This window comes from Ictidomys tridecemlineatus, chromosome 10, assembly GCF_052094955.1.
Source record: "Ictidomys tridecemlineatus isolate mIctTri1 chromosome 10, mIctTri1.hap1, whole genome shotgun sequence".
NCBI classification, from domain to species: domain Eukaryota; kingdom Metazoa; phylum Chordata; class Mammalia; order Rodentia; family Sciuridae; genus Ictidomys; species Ictidomys tridecemlineatus.
The window spans coordinates 125995367-126009848 of NC_135486.1; the positions used below are offsets into that span (position 1 = coordinate 125995367).

The following is a 14482-nucleotide window of genomic DNA, read 5'->3' on the forward strand; positions in this document are numbered from 1 at the left end:
GAGAGGGAGGGGAGGAAGCAGGGTCAGGGAGGGAGGCGGGCAGGGGGTCTCCCCCCACCAGGGAGAACTCAGTGGTGCCTGGGGCCGCAGAGCTCACCTGTCACTCACACTCCCCGGCTCACACCTGGCTGCTCCCTCCCCTAGCCGGGCCGCCCACGGGTCCTCACCCGAGCCCAGGGGTCCCCGCGGTTCCTGTACTGCAGCTCATACTGCATCCTGCCCCGCAGCGCGTAGAACTCAGGCTCCTCGTAGTCAGAGCGCCAGGAGACGTTGTAGTGTCCCGAGAAGGTGACCGTCACGTTGAAAGGAGGAGCCGGCTTGACTGAGGGGAGACACCCAGAAAGATACCGCAGGGTGGGACTTAGCTGCAGTCCCCGCCCTCCCCCGGCCACCGCCCACAAGGCCAGGGTCAGCAAGCCCAGTGACTGGGCACAGCCCTCCCCGCCTCTAGGTCTCGGCTGCTCAGACCAGGCGTGGGGTACAGCCTTGGTGGCCACGGGCAGGTGTCAGCCGAATGGGGACACAGGTGTGAGGTGATAGAGCAGAAAGGGCTGTTCTCGGACTTAAAAGGGACAGCCAGGACCCTGCCCAGGCTGGCCAGGCGGAGGAGCACACACCAGGACTGTCTAAGTATTTCCAGGAACCAAACCAAACAAGACGCCGTAAAACCCGGGAACCTAGAGCGTCATGGGAAATCATCCAGTTTTGTTTGTTTTTGTTTACTTTGTGGTACCGGGGGCTGAACCTGGGGCGCTCAACCCCTGAGCCACGTCCCCAGCCCTTTCCATGTTTTGAGTCAGAGCCTCCCTACATTGCTTAGGGGCTCACTCAATGGCTGAGGCTGGCCTCCAACTTGCAATCCTCCTGCCTCAGCCTCCTGACTCACTGGGATTACAGGTGTGCGCACGGCCCGCACGCAGGACAATGACGACGGCTCCTCAGCCTGGAGCTGCCCTGCTGCTCTGTGCTGGGCAGACTGACCCCACGGGGGGCCCTGTGAGCTTGGCTCGATGCCCTCCGCGCCCGGGTGAAGGTCAGAGCTGTTCCCCTCTTCTCCATCCCAATTTGCCTGATGAACTTGGTCAGGACCCGGCCTTACAGTCCTGCCCTGGGTAAGGGAACCAGTTTCCATCTCACTGTCCTGGGGACCAGGCTGAACAGCAGAAGGTGCTGACTGCGGGGGACGGTGACCAGCTGTCGGCCTCTGAAGCCGCAGCCCTCCCCTGCCCCGGCTCTGCACCTCCAAAGGCCACCGTCGCTCGGCGCTGGGTCCCTGGGGCCAAGGCCTGTCCTCCTGGCCCCGTCTGAGCCCCCGGCTCCTAGGACAGGCCTGGGGCACGGCGGCCCTCCATGAACACGTGTCACATGAACAATGGCCCTTTGAGGGCTTCCAAAACGGGACTGCAGCCTGCTCAGGTCTGAAGCACCCGGGGGGGGGCGCCAACTGGGGGGGTGCTTCCTTGCTGGGCAACAGAGAGGTCCCCACACTCTTCCCCTCCCCAGGGCGGTGGGGACCGGTCCTGGGCGAGTGACCTGCGCTGAGGTGCAGTCCAGGATGACAGCAGGTGGCTGGCATGGCCCTGCGCTGCCCAGGATGCTGGTGGGTCTGGGGTCCTGGGGGGCTCAGCGCAGGGGCCCCAGCCCCAGGAGGAGGGAGGAGGCCGGGAGGGGAGGCAGGAAGTCACCTCCTGCCCTGGGCCCCGCTGGCCTCAGACCCCGAGAGACTGCCAACCTGGAGCCACTCAGCAAGGGGCAGGGGCCACCTCCCGGCCACCCGGCCCCCTGACCCCCCCTCTGCTCCTGGGGCTGCGGGGGCCTCGCCTCTCCCTGTGAGTGTGCATGTGTGTGCTGGTGCGGGTGTGTCAGTGGGTGTGTGAGGCCGTGTGGGCGTGTGACAGTGTCCCTGCCTCCTAGGCCGGGGCTTGGGGGGACGGGTGGGTGTGTCAAGGGTGTGTCACGGGTCTGTGTGGGCGCGAGCGGAGCCTGTGAGTGAGTGTGGTGGGTGTGTGTGGGTGTGCAAAGCCTGGCTCCCGCCCTCCGTGGTGAACCGCACACAGGGCCACCCGACCCGGAGCGTGAACCCAGACACTCGGGGACATGGTCACACACACAGCCAGGTTGCCTTCCAGACCCTTCTCTGTCCCTGCCTGGCCCTGGGCTGCCCGGCCCTGGGCTTGGGGACACAGGACACAACAGCCTCCTGCTCCAGCCGCAGGAAGGGGAGGAGCCAGGTGGGTCGGGGGACCTCCGCTGGCCTCTGTGGGGACAGCGTCCCTTGGGCTGGCGGGGGAAGGGCCTTCTCTCTGCTCAGGGGGAGCAGCCCCAGGTGACGCACACCTTGTCCAGAGTCACACCCACGGGACGGGCAGGGCCCAGCCAGGACCAAAGCCGGGAGTCCCGGGTCCTGGCCCAGCTCTTCCCAAACCTCCAGGCGCCTCATGGGGTCAGCCGAGGCCCAAGCATCCCCTCCCCCCTAGTGACAGGGCAGGACCTTGATGGGCCCCAGGACAGGCCCTTTCCAATGGAGCGGACAGCGGCTCCGGGCAGGAGCATGGGCCCAGCCCCCCTGGTCCCCACCAGGCCAGGTGCTCACTGCTGACACCTGGTCCCCACCAGGCCGGGCACTCATTGCTGTCACCTGGTCCCCACCAGGCCAGGCGCTCACTGTTGTCACCTGGTCCCCACCAGGGCCGGGCGCTCACTGCTGTCACCTGGTCCCCACCAGGGCCGGACACTCACAGCCGTCACCTGGTCCCCACCAGGGCCGGACGCTCACTGCCGTCACCTGGTCCCCACCAGGGCCGGGCGCTCACTGCTGTCACCTGGTCCCCACCAGGCCAGACACTCACTGCTGTCACCTGGTCCCCACCAGGCCGGGCGCTCACTGGGGTCACCTGGTCCCCACCAGGCCGGGCGCTCACTGCTGTCACCTGGTCCCCACTAGGTGGACACTCACTGCTGTCACCTGGTCCCCACCAGGCGGACACTCACTGCTGTCAGCCAGGACGAAGCTGCCGCACTCCCGGGAGGAGTTGCCGGACGGGTCTGTCACGTTGACGCTGAAGACGTCATCGGGCATGAAGTGGAACACGTCCATGTGGCACGTGTACTTCGCGTGGGTGGCATTGTGGCCGGATCTGTGGAGGCTGCAGGAGGTGACCTCGTCCCCCAGTTCTCCGTACTGGTCTTGCCTTCGAGGAGACAGTGGCCGGTCATGGCTGGAGGCCTGGGGCCCAGCGCTCAGGGCCAGGTGCCCCAGCTCCCGGGGAGGCTCCCCACCCCAGCCCTGGGGGGCTGTGTCCAGGCTGGGCTTGCGCACCCCCAGGGGACACGCAGCACACGCCCCATTCGGGGCCCATCTTAGAAATCTGGGCCACTCTCGTTTGGATCAGTCCAAATCTGCCCCCGTCCGCCCAGCACTGGATTGCAGTCCCGTGGGAGGGGACAAGATACCCAGGGAGGCCTGTGTCCAGGGCAAAGGACATCTTCGAGCCTCATCCCCTGCCCTGGGTGGGCTTCTGGGGAAGCTGGTCGGGTGGGATTGGGAGGGATCTGGTGTTTTAACTCCCACTGGGCAGAGGCGATGGGTTCCGAGGGATGCGTAGGAGTTCGCCAGAGTTGCATCCCCACCCACGGGGGCGCTCAGCGTCTGAACACGACCGTCCTCTGGGACCATCTGCAAGGTGGGCACTTGGCTCCCAGCTCGCGGGGTCTTTCTTGGAGTGAGATGGCTAGTGGCCCCCAGGACGCGGCCGCTGCTCTGGTCATCATGGATCCACCTGCTGAGCCGGGTCTGGTGTCCCCGGTCCAGCCCAGCCCAGCCCTGCAGGAGCCCTGAGCAGCGACCCAGGGCCACTTACCAGGTGAGAGTGAGCGTGCCGGGGTGGAGGCTCCACGTCTCCAGGACGCAGGTGACCGTCTCCAGGTAGTCGGAGTAGCACACGAGGTCCCGGCAGCCCCAGCCTGCAGGGTCGGGGACACGGGCTGAGGGGGCGGCTGGCGGCTGGAGGATGAGGTGGGGCGGCCCCAGGGCCGGGACGAACATGGGGACCCGGGGACCCAGGGGTCCGTGTCACCGGGGATTCCTGGTTAGTCCCCACGTTCTGAGGCTGGCGTGGTGACTCGGCTCTCCTGACGTGAAGTAGCTGAAACTAAGCTGTCCCCTCTTAGCACCTGTGTCTGGCCCCTGGTCACTGTCCCTCCTGTAGGACAGGCCACTCAGGTCCTGTGCCCCAGACGCAGGGTGGGCTGAGCCAGCACAGACCCTGTCATCCCCAGGAGAGTCAGGACCTCATGAAGTCACCCAGAGCCTGGCACGAAGCCTCGAAGTCCCCGCCAGGAGGGGACCTCAGCCTGACAGCCGCGGAGCCCGCAGGACGTGGCCCCTGGGCGATGTGGCCCTGCTCCCAGGAGGAGGAGACCCAGAGTACCTGGACCTTGGCGCAGAGATCTGCGTCCTCCCGCTGCCCAGGGACACAGCAGCAGGGCCGGGCGGTCCCAGCAGATCTGGCTGGAGATTCAACACCCGCCCAGCAAAGCCATGGCCCTCACAGCCTCGCAGCCTCGCGCCCAGTGCCCTCAGGACAGAAACGCTGACGAGTCTGACAGCCCCTCTGGGTCCCAGGCTAGACCTCACCTCTGGGTCCCAGGCTAGACAGCCCCTCTGGGTCCCAGGCTAGACCTCACCTCTGGGTCCCAGGCTAGACCTCACCTCTGGGTCCCAGGCTAGACCTCACCTCTGGGTCCCAGGCTAGACAGCCCCTCTGGGTCCAGACTAGACCTCACCTCTGGGTCTCAGGCTGGAAAGCCCCTCTGGGTCCCAGGCTAGACCTCACCTCTGGGTCCCAGGCTAGACAGCACCTCTGGGTCCCAGGCTAGACAGCACCTCTGGGTCCCAGGCTAGACAGCACCTCTGCATCCCAGGCTAGACCACACCTCTGGGTCCCAGGCTAGATACAGCACCTCTGGGTCCCAGGCTAGACAGCACCTCTGCATCCCAGGCTAGACCACACCTCTGGGTCCCAGGCTAGATACAGCACCTCTGGGTCTCAGGGTAGACTGCACCTCTGGGTCCCAGGCTAGACACAGCACCTCTGGGTCTCAGGGTAGACCATACCTCTGGGTCCCAGGCTAGATAGCTCCCCTGGGTCTCAGGCTACATAGTACCTCTGAGTCCCAGGCTGGACCTCACCTCTGGGTCCCAGGCTAGACAGCACCTCTGGGTCCCAGGCTAGACCACACCTCTGGGTCTCAGGCTAGACACTGCCTCTGGGTCCCAGGCTAGACGTCACCTCAGGGTCCCAGGCTAGACAGCACTCTGGGTCTCAGGCTAGACAGCACCTCTGGGTCTCAGGCTAGACAGCACTCTGGGTCTCAGGCTAGACCTCACCTCTGGGTCCAGGCTAGACCACCCCTCTGGGTCCCAGGCTAGACCTCACCTCTGGGTCCAGGCTAGACCGCATCTCTGGTTCCTGGGTCTGTGCTGCTCAGTTCCCACCAGGGGAGGTAAAGCACACTGGGCCGGGTTTTCACTTTGACCCGAGGGGCAGACATTGCTCACGGGTCGGGCTCCCTCCCCAGAGTGGCCTCAGAACCCTTCCTACCACAGTTCCCCAGGCCACTCCACCAAGGGTCTCCTTCTGTCTTAGGGAGGCACATGTGGCCTGTCCTTGGGCACCCGATAAACCGCTACGGGGTTAGGAGCTGGGGCCCCCCGGTGGTGATGGGTCAGCAATTCTACCCAGGGCAGGAGGGGGCCAGCATCTGCCCGTTAGCCCCTCCGTCCCTTCCACCCGTGAGGACCCAGCGTAGAGGGCGCCATCTTGGAAGTCAAGACCTTGACCTTGACCTTGGACTCCCGGCTCCAGGACTGTGGGAAGTCACTGTCGCCCTTCTCTTTTGCTCGGCAGCACAACCCAGCCCGGGAGAGCCAGGCGCCCATCTCTGCTCTGCCGCTGTCCGGCTGCGTGGCCTGACCCTCAACCCTGTTCACCCCCAGCCTCCGTGCAGCAGGGGGATGTCGGAGGTGAAGCTCAAGGCTGCTCCCCTGGGTGTGGCGCCAGGACGGGGGGCCCAAACTGGCCGGGGGTGCTGGCCACTCGGAAAGGAAAACCAAGGCCGACATCTGTTTCCTGAGGAGCTATTTGAGGTGCTGGGCCTTTGGGTAAAACCCAGAGCAGCGCTTCTGAGTCAGCAGAGCCGGGCAGAGTTCCCCTGGCCTCCGCAGCCCCGCAGCGGGACTCCTGCCAGCCCCGCTCGCCTGGCTCTCCAGGCAAAGTTGTTACATAAGGAGAGACAGAGGTTAGACAGAAGGCAGGACTTCCGCCCCTCGGGGGTTGAGGGCCGGCCAAGGCAGAGAGCAGGGGGATGAACAGAGCCCATCCCCTGGTGGGACTTGAAGAGCCGGGGCCATCGGGGGCTACTGGGGCCCCACGTGTCCCGTGAGGGCTCTGGCTGGATGGGCGCTGGTGAATGGGGGGCAGCCACTCGACCTGTTGGAGTCACAAGTGGAGTCACGGCTCTGGGTCCCGACGGCCTCTAGCCGTGTCCAGGAGCTCCCTTGGCCAGCGCAGCCCCAGCTGGACTGTGTGGGAGGAGGGGGTCCCTGCCACCCCCCGACCGGGGGCAGCTACTTACCCCCCTGCAGCACCAGCAGGAGCACGGGCAGGGCCCAGCCTCGGGGCATGCTGCGTCCAGGGGCCTGCAAGACACCACGGAGGGGAGCTGGGCGGGCAGGCGGGCCTCAACCCCGGGCCTCAACCCCCGGCCTCCCGGGCCCGCCTGGGCAGGGTCCTGCGGGGTCTGAGGGCTCCGCAGAGGCTGGCCCCGGCCTCCTGCCCCTTAGCCAAGGTCACTCCTCCGCAGCCCCCGCCCAGCCCCTTCTTCTCGCCCTTAGCACAGGAAAGGAGACCTCGAGGGGGGGACACTGGCTCTTCCTCTGTCCCTGCCAGGCCCACTGATGTGGCAAGAGTGGCATTAAAGGGGCGGGTGGCATTAAAGGGGCGGGCACTTCTCTGCCCACCCGCGTCCTCTCCCGGGTGCCGACAGTGGCCCCGGAAATTGGCTTCTCCCTAAGTAGGAATCCAAGGCAGCCCCCAAGGGCACGGCTACCCACAAGCAGGGGGAGGCCACCCGAGAATGAGGCTTCTTACCCCGTCGACAGCCCTGTGTGGACTTTTTTCTAACAAAGTCAACAAGGGGGCCGTCGTGGGGGACAGACGCCGGCTGTGCAGCCAGAAACTTTCAGAGCACCTGCTGTGTGGCCACAGGACAGCCCCTCGCCCTCTCTGAGCCTCATAAAGTGGAGACTTCCAGGGATTCGTGAGCATTTAGGGAGGTCGTTGGCAGAAAACTCCTGACAGTGCCCTCGTACACATGAAGACTCGGCCGGGATCCCTGTGAAACTCGGAGCATCAGAAACGGAAACTCCCAGAAGGATCCAGCCAAAAGTTTCCAAAATTCCTCCCTTTCAACATTTCGGCCACAGGCTCACAGAGAGATACTGTTCACTGTCGATATTTTCTTAAATGGATCCACGTAAGAATCAAAGTGCAACCCCACCCTATTAGGTACCATCCGTGTTCGTGTGTTTTTTGTAACAGGCTTTAAAATGAACCACGGTGCTGTCACCACAAGGGAACGTGGGGACGAACTCCGTCTCCACCTGCGTCTGGGAGCAGTGCCCAGTGTGACCTGAGACCTTCAGCCTTGTGCTGTGACTTAGACCACGTCCCCCGAAGTTCAAGTGCTGGGACCTTATCCCCAAAGTCCCCTGTTCCTGGATGCTACTTGGCGGGGGGCTTTGAGGGGGCTTAGGATCACACGAGGGCGTGAGGCTCTCCCCAGAGGCTCAGCGGATGCCAGAACCTCGCTCTCAGACTCCCCGCCTCCAGCACCACGAGCCAAATCCTAGTCACTAAAAATGACCACAACCGTCAGGCACGGTGGCCCACGCCTGCCATCCCAGCAGCTCGAGAGGCTGAGGCGGGGTGGGGGGGGATCGCAAGTTCAAAGCCAGCCTAACATTTCTAACATTCCTTTAGCGAGACCCTGACTCTAAATAAAATATAAAAAGGGCTGGGGATGGGGCTCAGTGGTCAAGCACCTCGGAGTTCAATCCCCAGTATTAAAAAAAAAAAAAGGCCCAACCTCAGGTGTTTTGTTATAGCAGCAGAAAGTGAACTAAGACACTGTTGTTCCACCTTGAACAGGAGCGTCCGCGGCTGCTCTCCCACTAGCAGGTCCACAGCTCCGATCCCGACCGCAGCACAGCATAGCCCTGTCCGGGTCCCTGCCCAATGGCTTCGTCTCAGCCACAGGAAAAAGTCTCCTTTCCAAGGATCAGGGCTCAGCCTCCAAACTCCTCGCCTTAGCTCTGCACAAGCCGACTCCTGGGGTGTCAAGGCGCCCGCTGGCTGTGTGGCCCTTGTCATGAGGTGCCCCATAAACTGGAGCCCACCTACGCAGCCCAGAGTGGGCACCTGACCCAGGCCTGGCCAATCCCAGGGCTCCACTTGTCACCAAGGGCCCCCGGCCACAGCGGCTGGATCAGGGATGGACCTAAAACCAGGCAACACCATTGACACAGTCCTGGGAATTCTCCTCTAGAACTCCAGCAGGGGGACTTTTGGGGTACCTGCTAGAAACTCGCAGCCATCTTGGTCACCTCCTAACGCCTGCCTGGAAAGGATGAAAATACTGTGAAGCACAGACCCAGAGTCCCCACGGCAGCTTAGAGGACCTGGATCCAGCCGTACCTGATGGCTGCTTCTGGACCATTCATTGACATGAGCCCCAAAGCCCCTGCTTTGCTCAGCTGTGTCAAGGGCTGTTTCTGTTGCTTACCACCAAGGACATCTGACAGAGAGGGAGAGAGAAGAGGGCCCAGATTTGAGGATCCTGGAGCAAAATCCTTCCCCTGGTCCTCAGTTACGGTCTCGGAGATGGGAGCAACCCTGGCCTTTGCTCCCAGCCTCTGCTCCCGGCCTCTGCTCCCGGCCTCTGAATATGGCCTCTGATCCTAGTGCTGTGAGCAGCAAGAAGCTCCTCCAGGGGCCGGATCCCTCCTCCCACCTGCTCCGGAGGCCGCACCCCTCCCAGCACCCAGGGCCCTGCCACACCCCTGTGCACGGCCGAGTCCTCTCCCCCTGGCACTGTCCCTCTCCTGTCCTCCAGCCCCAGCTCCCACGGCCCACCTCCTCCCTCCCGATACCATGCCGGAATGTTCCAGAACTCTGCCACTCGCACCTTCCCTGGGGCTGTTATCTGCCTGCTATTTCTCCTCCCCTTCCCCCATTTTTTACTCCAATCAACATGTCCCCAAAGAAAACCCTGCAGATGACCAGGATGCCTGGGCAGGCGCAGTGCCCACTGGCCGAGTCGCACCCCCCGCGCCGCCTGCCCGTCTGCCCCCAGCGCTGCCTCTGCGGGGCCTGGGTGGCGGAGACTTCTCCTCCCTGGGACAGCCACGCAGCGCCTGGTCCTGGGGTCCCCTCCGCCCTGCCTGCCAGGCGTCAGGGAGAGTGCTCCCCCAAGTGTCCCCTAAAGTAAACATCGATTCACCACGACAGGGACACAGGGAGAGTGACAGCTCGGCCAGAAAGCAGGACAGCGTGGAGCCTTGGGGACGCCTGCGACCGGCCCAGGGCTCCCCAGAGCAGGGATTCAGCTTGTCCCCGTGTAAAAGCGGGAGGAAGAGCCACGTGTTTGAGGCTTTGCAGAACCAAATGGCCGGGTCCAGCTTCTGGCCTCTGCCCAGGCGGTGAGCGGAGAAGGCAGAGGCCCTGCCCAGATGGCCGCCCCCCAGCGCCACCTCCCTCTCCGCCCCGCGTCCAGCCCTTTTGGCGTCTGCCCACTCAAACCGACTCCCGAGGGCCGCGGTGACTTCTCCCCATGTGAACCAGGCCACTCCCTGGGCGCCCACCTCCACGGCCTCCTCCGGGAGAGAGAAGAGTCCCTGAACTGGAGCCTACAGCATCCCGGCTGTGTGTCCCTGGGCAAGTCACCTAACCCCTCTGATTCTGTTTTCTCATCTATAAAATGGGGGGCCACGGATCTCTGCTGCCGGTTTCTTGTGAGTACAGGCTGCACCCCGCAGGAGGAGCCTTGCAGAAGGGTTCACCCAGCAGCCTCCGGGGCGGGGACATGATGTTGGCCAAGTTTGGGGACATTCTGGGACAGCAGAGAGGCTCGGGGGTGGGAGACCAGGCTGGAGTGGGAGCTGCGGAGAAGGTGAAGTGCTTAACTTTCCCATCAGCTCAGAAATGCAAATGACAGCCACAGTGACAAACCATTTGACTTTATCAGATTGGCAAAGAAGTCAAAGCTCGGCCCGCATCACGTGGAGCGAGGACGGGCCCTGACGGGAACTCTCGCCGCGACCTGTGGGACGGAGGCTGATGTTTACTACTAACATCCGTCCTCCTGGGTCGCACGAGGTCGTCCGTGGGACCCGGGGGCGCGAGCCAGTGTCTTCCCTTCACCCTCCACGGCAGCCTGGCTTCTAAGAGGGACAAGTGAGGGGCCACCCAGACGTTCGCCATCAGGAGAATGGAAACAATGCAGGGTGACGTGATGGCTCCGTGTGACCGTGAGTCATCTGCCGCGGCACACGACGCCGACGGAGCTTGTGACTCACAGAGAAAACAGGGAGAGACAGAACCCAGGCACCACCCGCCGTGGTGCCCGCTTCAAACCACAGGAGACGATAGTCTAAGCAAACACACAGGTGTCCCGAAGGCAGGAAGGACCCACGGAGGTGACAAATGTCAAATCTGAATAGTGTAGAAAAGGGGTCTCAACGGTTTGGTGGAACTGGGTGAGAGTACACTGGGTGTTGGTTATATGACTATTCACACCCGTTTACATGTCCAAACTATCTCACAGGCTGGGTGCACTCGTGAATTCCTGTAATTCAGTAGCTGGGGAGGCTGAGACAGGAGGATCCCAAGTTGGAGGCCAGCCTCAGCAACTTGTCAAGGTCCTGAGCAACTTAGCGAGACCCTGTCTAAAATAAAACATGACAAGGGTTGGGGGATGTGGCTCAGTGGTGAATTGCCCCTGGGTTCAATCCCCCCAGTACCAAAAATAAATTAAAAAAATAAGTATTAAAAAAAACCCCAAAACGATCTCACCACATTTAAAATGGAAACGAATCTCGGTTTTGTAAAATTACGTATGGCAAGAGGCTGTGATGGACTAGTGTTCTCCTGAGAACGGCCTCTAAGCAGGGGAAATGCTACATGAGCCGTCAACCACGTTATTCGGTACTTGGGCAAAGGAAGAGTCATTGAGATTTTGCCAGTTCCCCTCAAATCGTTGGAAATGAGAAGCATCAACGAGTCTCCTGATAAGCTGCAGAACTAAGGAGAGTTCTTGGCAATTTCACAACACGGACGCAAGAATCAGGGCTCAGAGCCGAAGGAGAGAGACGGGGCCTGGTGAGCACCCAGTGGGTCAGAGACGGCTGAGCCTGGGGTCAGGGAGAATCAGGAGCAGTTCACGTCTGCTGCAAGAAGGTGGAATACATCTGGAAAAAGTCAGCTTCATCCAAAGCCAGCATCTGCACCAGTATCTGCATCCATTTCCCTCTCTCTCTCCCCCTCCCTACCGCCTCTTTCTGTCCTAGGGATTGAACGCAGGGGTCTCTACCACAGAGCCACACCCTGAGCCCTGTTACTTTGTATTTTGAGACCAAGTCTCCCTAAATCGCCCAAGCTGGCCTTGAATTTCTGATCCTCCTGCCTCAGCCTCCTGAGTTGCTGGAATCATAGGCACGCACCACGGGGCCCGGCCAAAGCCTCTATATGTTTCAGACACACAATGTCCAACATGGAACTAAAACTACAAGACAAACTAGGAAGGAAACAGTATCAAAGGGTAGACAAGGGGAAAAAGAGACAATAGAAATCAGCGTACAGGCGACTCCGAAAAATGACATTTATCAAATGGGATTCCAAACAGCCTTGATGAGCGTGCTCAAGAACTCTACCCGAAACAGGGAAATCGAAAGAGAAGGAATCCCTGGTACCAAAAAAATTAAAAAAAAAAAAAAGAAGAGTAGGAATCCTAGAAATGAAGGAGACAACAACTGAAATTTGTAAGTACTGAAGAAATGGATTTGTGAAATGGAAGGCGGATCAATAGGAAATACCCATATTGAATTGTTTAGAGAAAAAAGTTCAAAAATCCAGAAAAGAGCAAAAGAGACAGAGGAGACATCAGGTAAGGGTCGAGCACATGTGTGACCAGAGTTAAGAAGGAGAGAGAAGAGCAGAAATGAGAGACAGATACTCGTTAAACTCCCCAACTAATAGAAGCCATCAATCACAGACTCCACAAAGCTCTACAAATCCCCAAAAAGATAAATACAAAGAAAACCACATCGAGACACATCACAGAAAAACTTTTTAAAAAATTAAAACCAAAGCTATAGTAGAAGTACTACAAGGAAAAAAGACATTTTGCCTTCAAAGAAGAAATAAGACTGTCAGCTGAATTTCCTTTTTTCCTTTTTTTAGGGGGGGTAGGGTACCAGGGATTGAACTCAGGGGCACTCGACCCCTGAGCCCCATCCCCAGCCCTATTGTGTATTTTATTTAGAGACAGGGTCTCCCTGAGTTGCTTAGCGCCTCCCTTTTGCCAAGGCTGGCTTTGAACTGGCGATCCTCCTGCCTCAGCCTCCCGAGCCGCTGGGATGACAGGTGTGCACCTCCGCAGCCAGAATTAATAGGGTCTCATCCATACAAAATCTGAAGGAATCCACACATCCACACACACTCACCTATTCAAGGTAATAAATGAAGTTATCAGGGTTGTAGATGCAGTATACAAAAATCAATTATATTTTATATACACTGTCAATGAAGAATCTGAAATAAAATTAAGAAAATAATTTTATTGAAATATCAGAAAGGAATGACAATAGGAGTCAGTTTAACACAATTTATTGGTTCCACGCGTACACGGTTAATTAGCTTATGGAGTGAGTCTTGTACACTAAAAATGGCGAGCATTGTTGAAAGAGACTACAGAGAGCTTAAATAAGCGGAGGGCACCCTGCATTCCTGGATTGGAAGAATATTATTAAGATGACTCTCCAAAGTGATCTACAGATTCAAAGTAATCCCTGTAAACATGCCAGCCTGACTGACAAGCTGATCCGAAAATCCATACATGGAAGGGCCCCAACTAGTCAAAAACATCTTTAAAAAGAACCCAGTTGGAGGATTCATACTTCCCAATTTCAAAGCTACTACAAAGCTCTACCAGTCAGCCCAGAGCGATGGACACAGAGACACAGGTGCAGATCAAAGAAATTGAATTGAGTCTAGAAATAAGTCCAGGCTTCTTTTTCTTTTTTTTGATGGGGGGTGTGGGGGGTGGAGTACTGGGTATTGAACCCAGGACCGCTTAACCACTGAGCAATATCCCCAGCCCTTTTTATTTTTTATTTTGAGACAGGGCCTTGCAAAGTGACTGAGTCTAGCCTCCATCTTTCGATCCTCCAGCCTCAGCCTCCTAAGTCTGATGACAGGTATGCACCAGCTTGTGTGGCTTGTTCAACCGATTTTAACCAGGTACTAAGACAATGGTTAAAAGAATAGTTGTTAGCTGGGCGCAGTGGTGCACACCTGTCATCCCGGTGGCTCAGGGAGGCTGAGGCAGGAGGATGGCGAGTTCATGGCTAGCCTCAGCACAAGCGAGGCCCTAGGCAACTCAGTGAGACCCTGTCTCTAAGTAAAATATAAAATAGGGCTGGGGATGGGGCTCAGGGGTCGAGTGCCCCTGAGTTCAATTCCTGGTGCCCCCAAAAACTGAAAATAAAAAATAAGTCTTTAAAGCACGGGGTGCTGCTGAAGCTGGATATTAACATAAAACTAAAAGAATCAATTCAACATGGATAAAAGATCCATATGTAAAAGGTAAAGTTACTACTAAAGTCTTAAAATAAAACACAGGGGTCACTCTTCATGACCTGGTAGCAGGCAGGAGTATTTCTTAAATTTGACACCAAAAGCACAGATGAAGAAGAATAGAGAGATTGAACTAAATCAGAATTCAGGATGCTTGTGCTTTTAAAATAATATTAAGAAAGTGGGGGGCTGGGGCTGGGGCTGGGGCTCAGCGGTAGAGTGCTGGCCTCGCCCGTGTGGGGCCCTGGGTCTGATCCTCAGCACCACATAAGAATAAATAAATAAAATAAAGACCATCTACAACTAAAAAATAAATATTAAAAAAGAAAGTAGCAAGACCGGGCGGGCGGTGAGAAGAATCTGCGGATGACCAGGGTAAAGGGCCTCGGGTGCCAAGGGCCTGGCGCTCAGAAGAGGTGACACCAGGCTCCAGAAGACACAGAATCCAATTTAAAAATGGGCAAGAGATTTGAAGAGATCTTCCCCCCCCCCAAAGAAACACAAATAAACACAAGAAAAGCGGCTGATCCTCATGAGTCACAAAGGCACAGCGACATCCCACTCCGCCT

At 58.8% G+C, this 14482-nt stretch overlaps 1 protein-coding gene across 1 annotated transcript in view; it reads right to left on the minus strand.

Moving 5' to 3' along the window:
* Il21r (interleukin 21 receptor) overlaps window positions 1-14482 on the minus strand; it is a 30847-nt gene that overhangs the window by 5620 nt on the left and 10745 nt on the right. Inside the window, 4 exon segments of the mRNA XM_005323775.5 lie at window positions 168-322; window positions 2992-3191; window positions 3861-3963; window positions 6637-6700. Of these exon segments, the coding sequence (XP_005323832.2) occupies window positions 168-322; window positions 2992-3191; window positions 3861-3963; window positions 6637-6685 (507 nt within the window). The 5' untranslated portion in view covers window positions 6686-6700.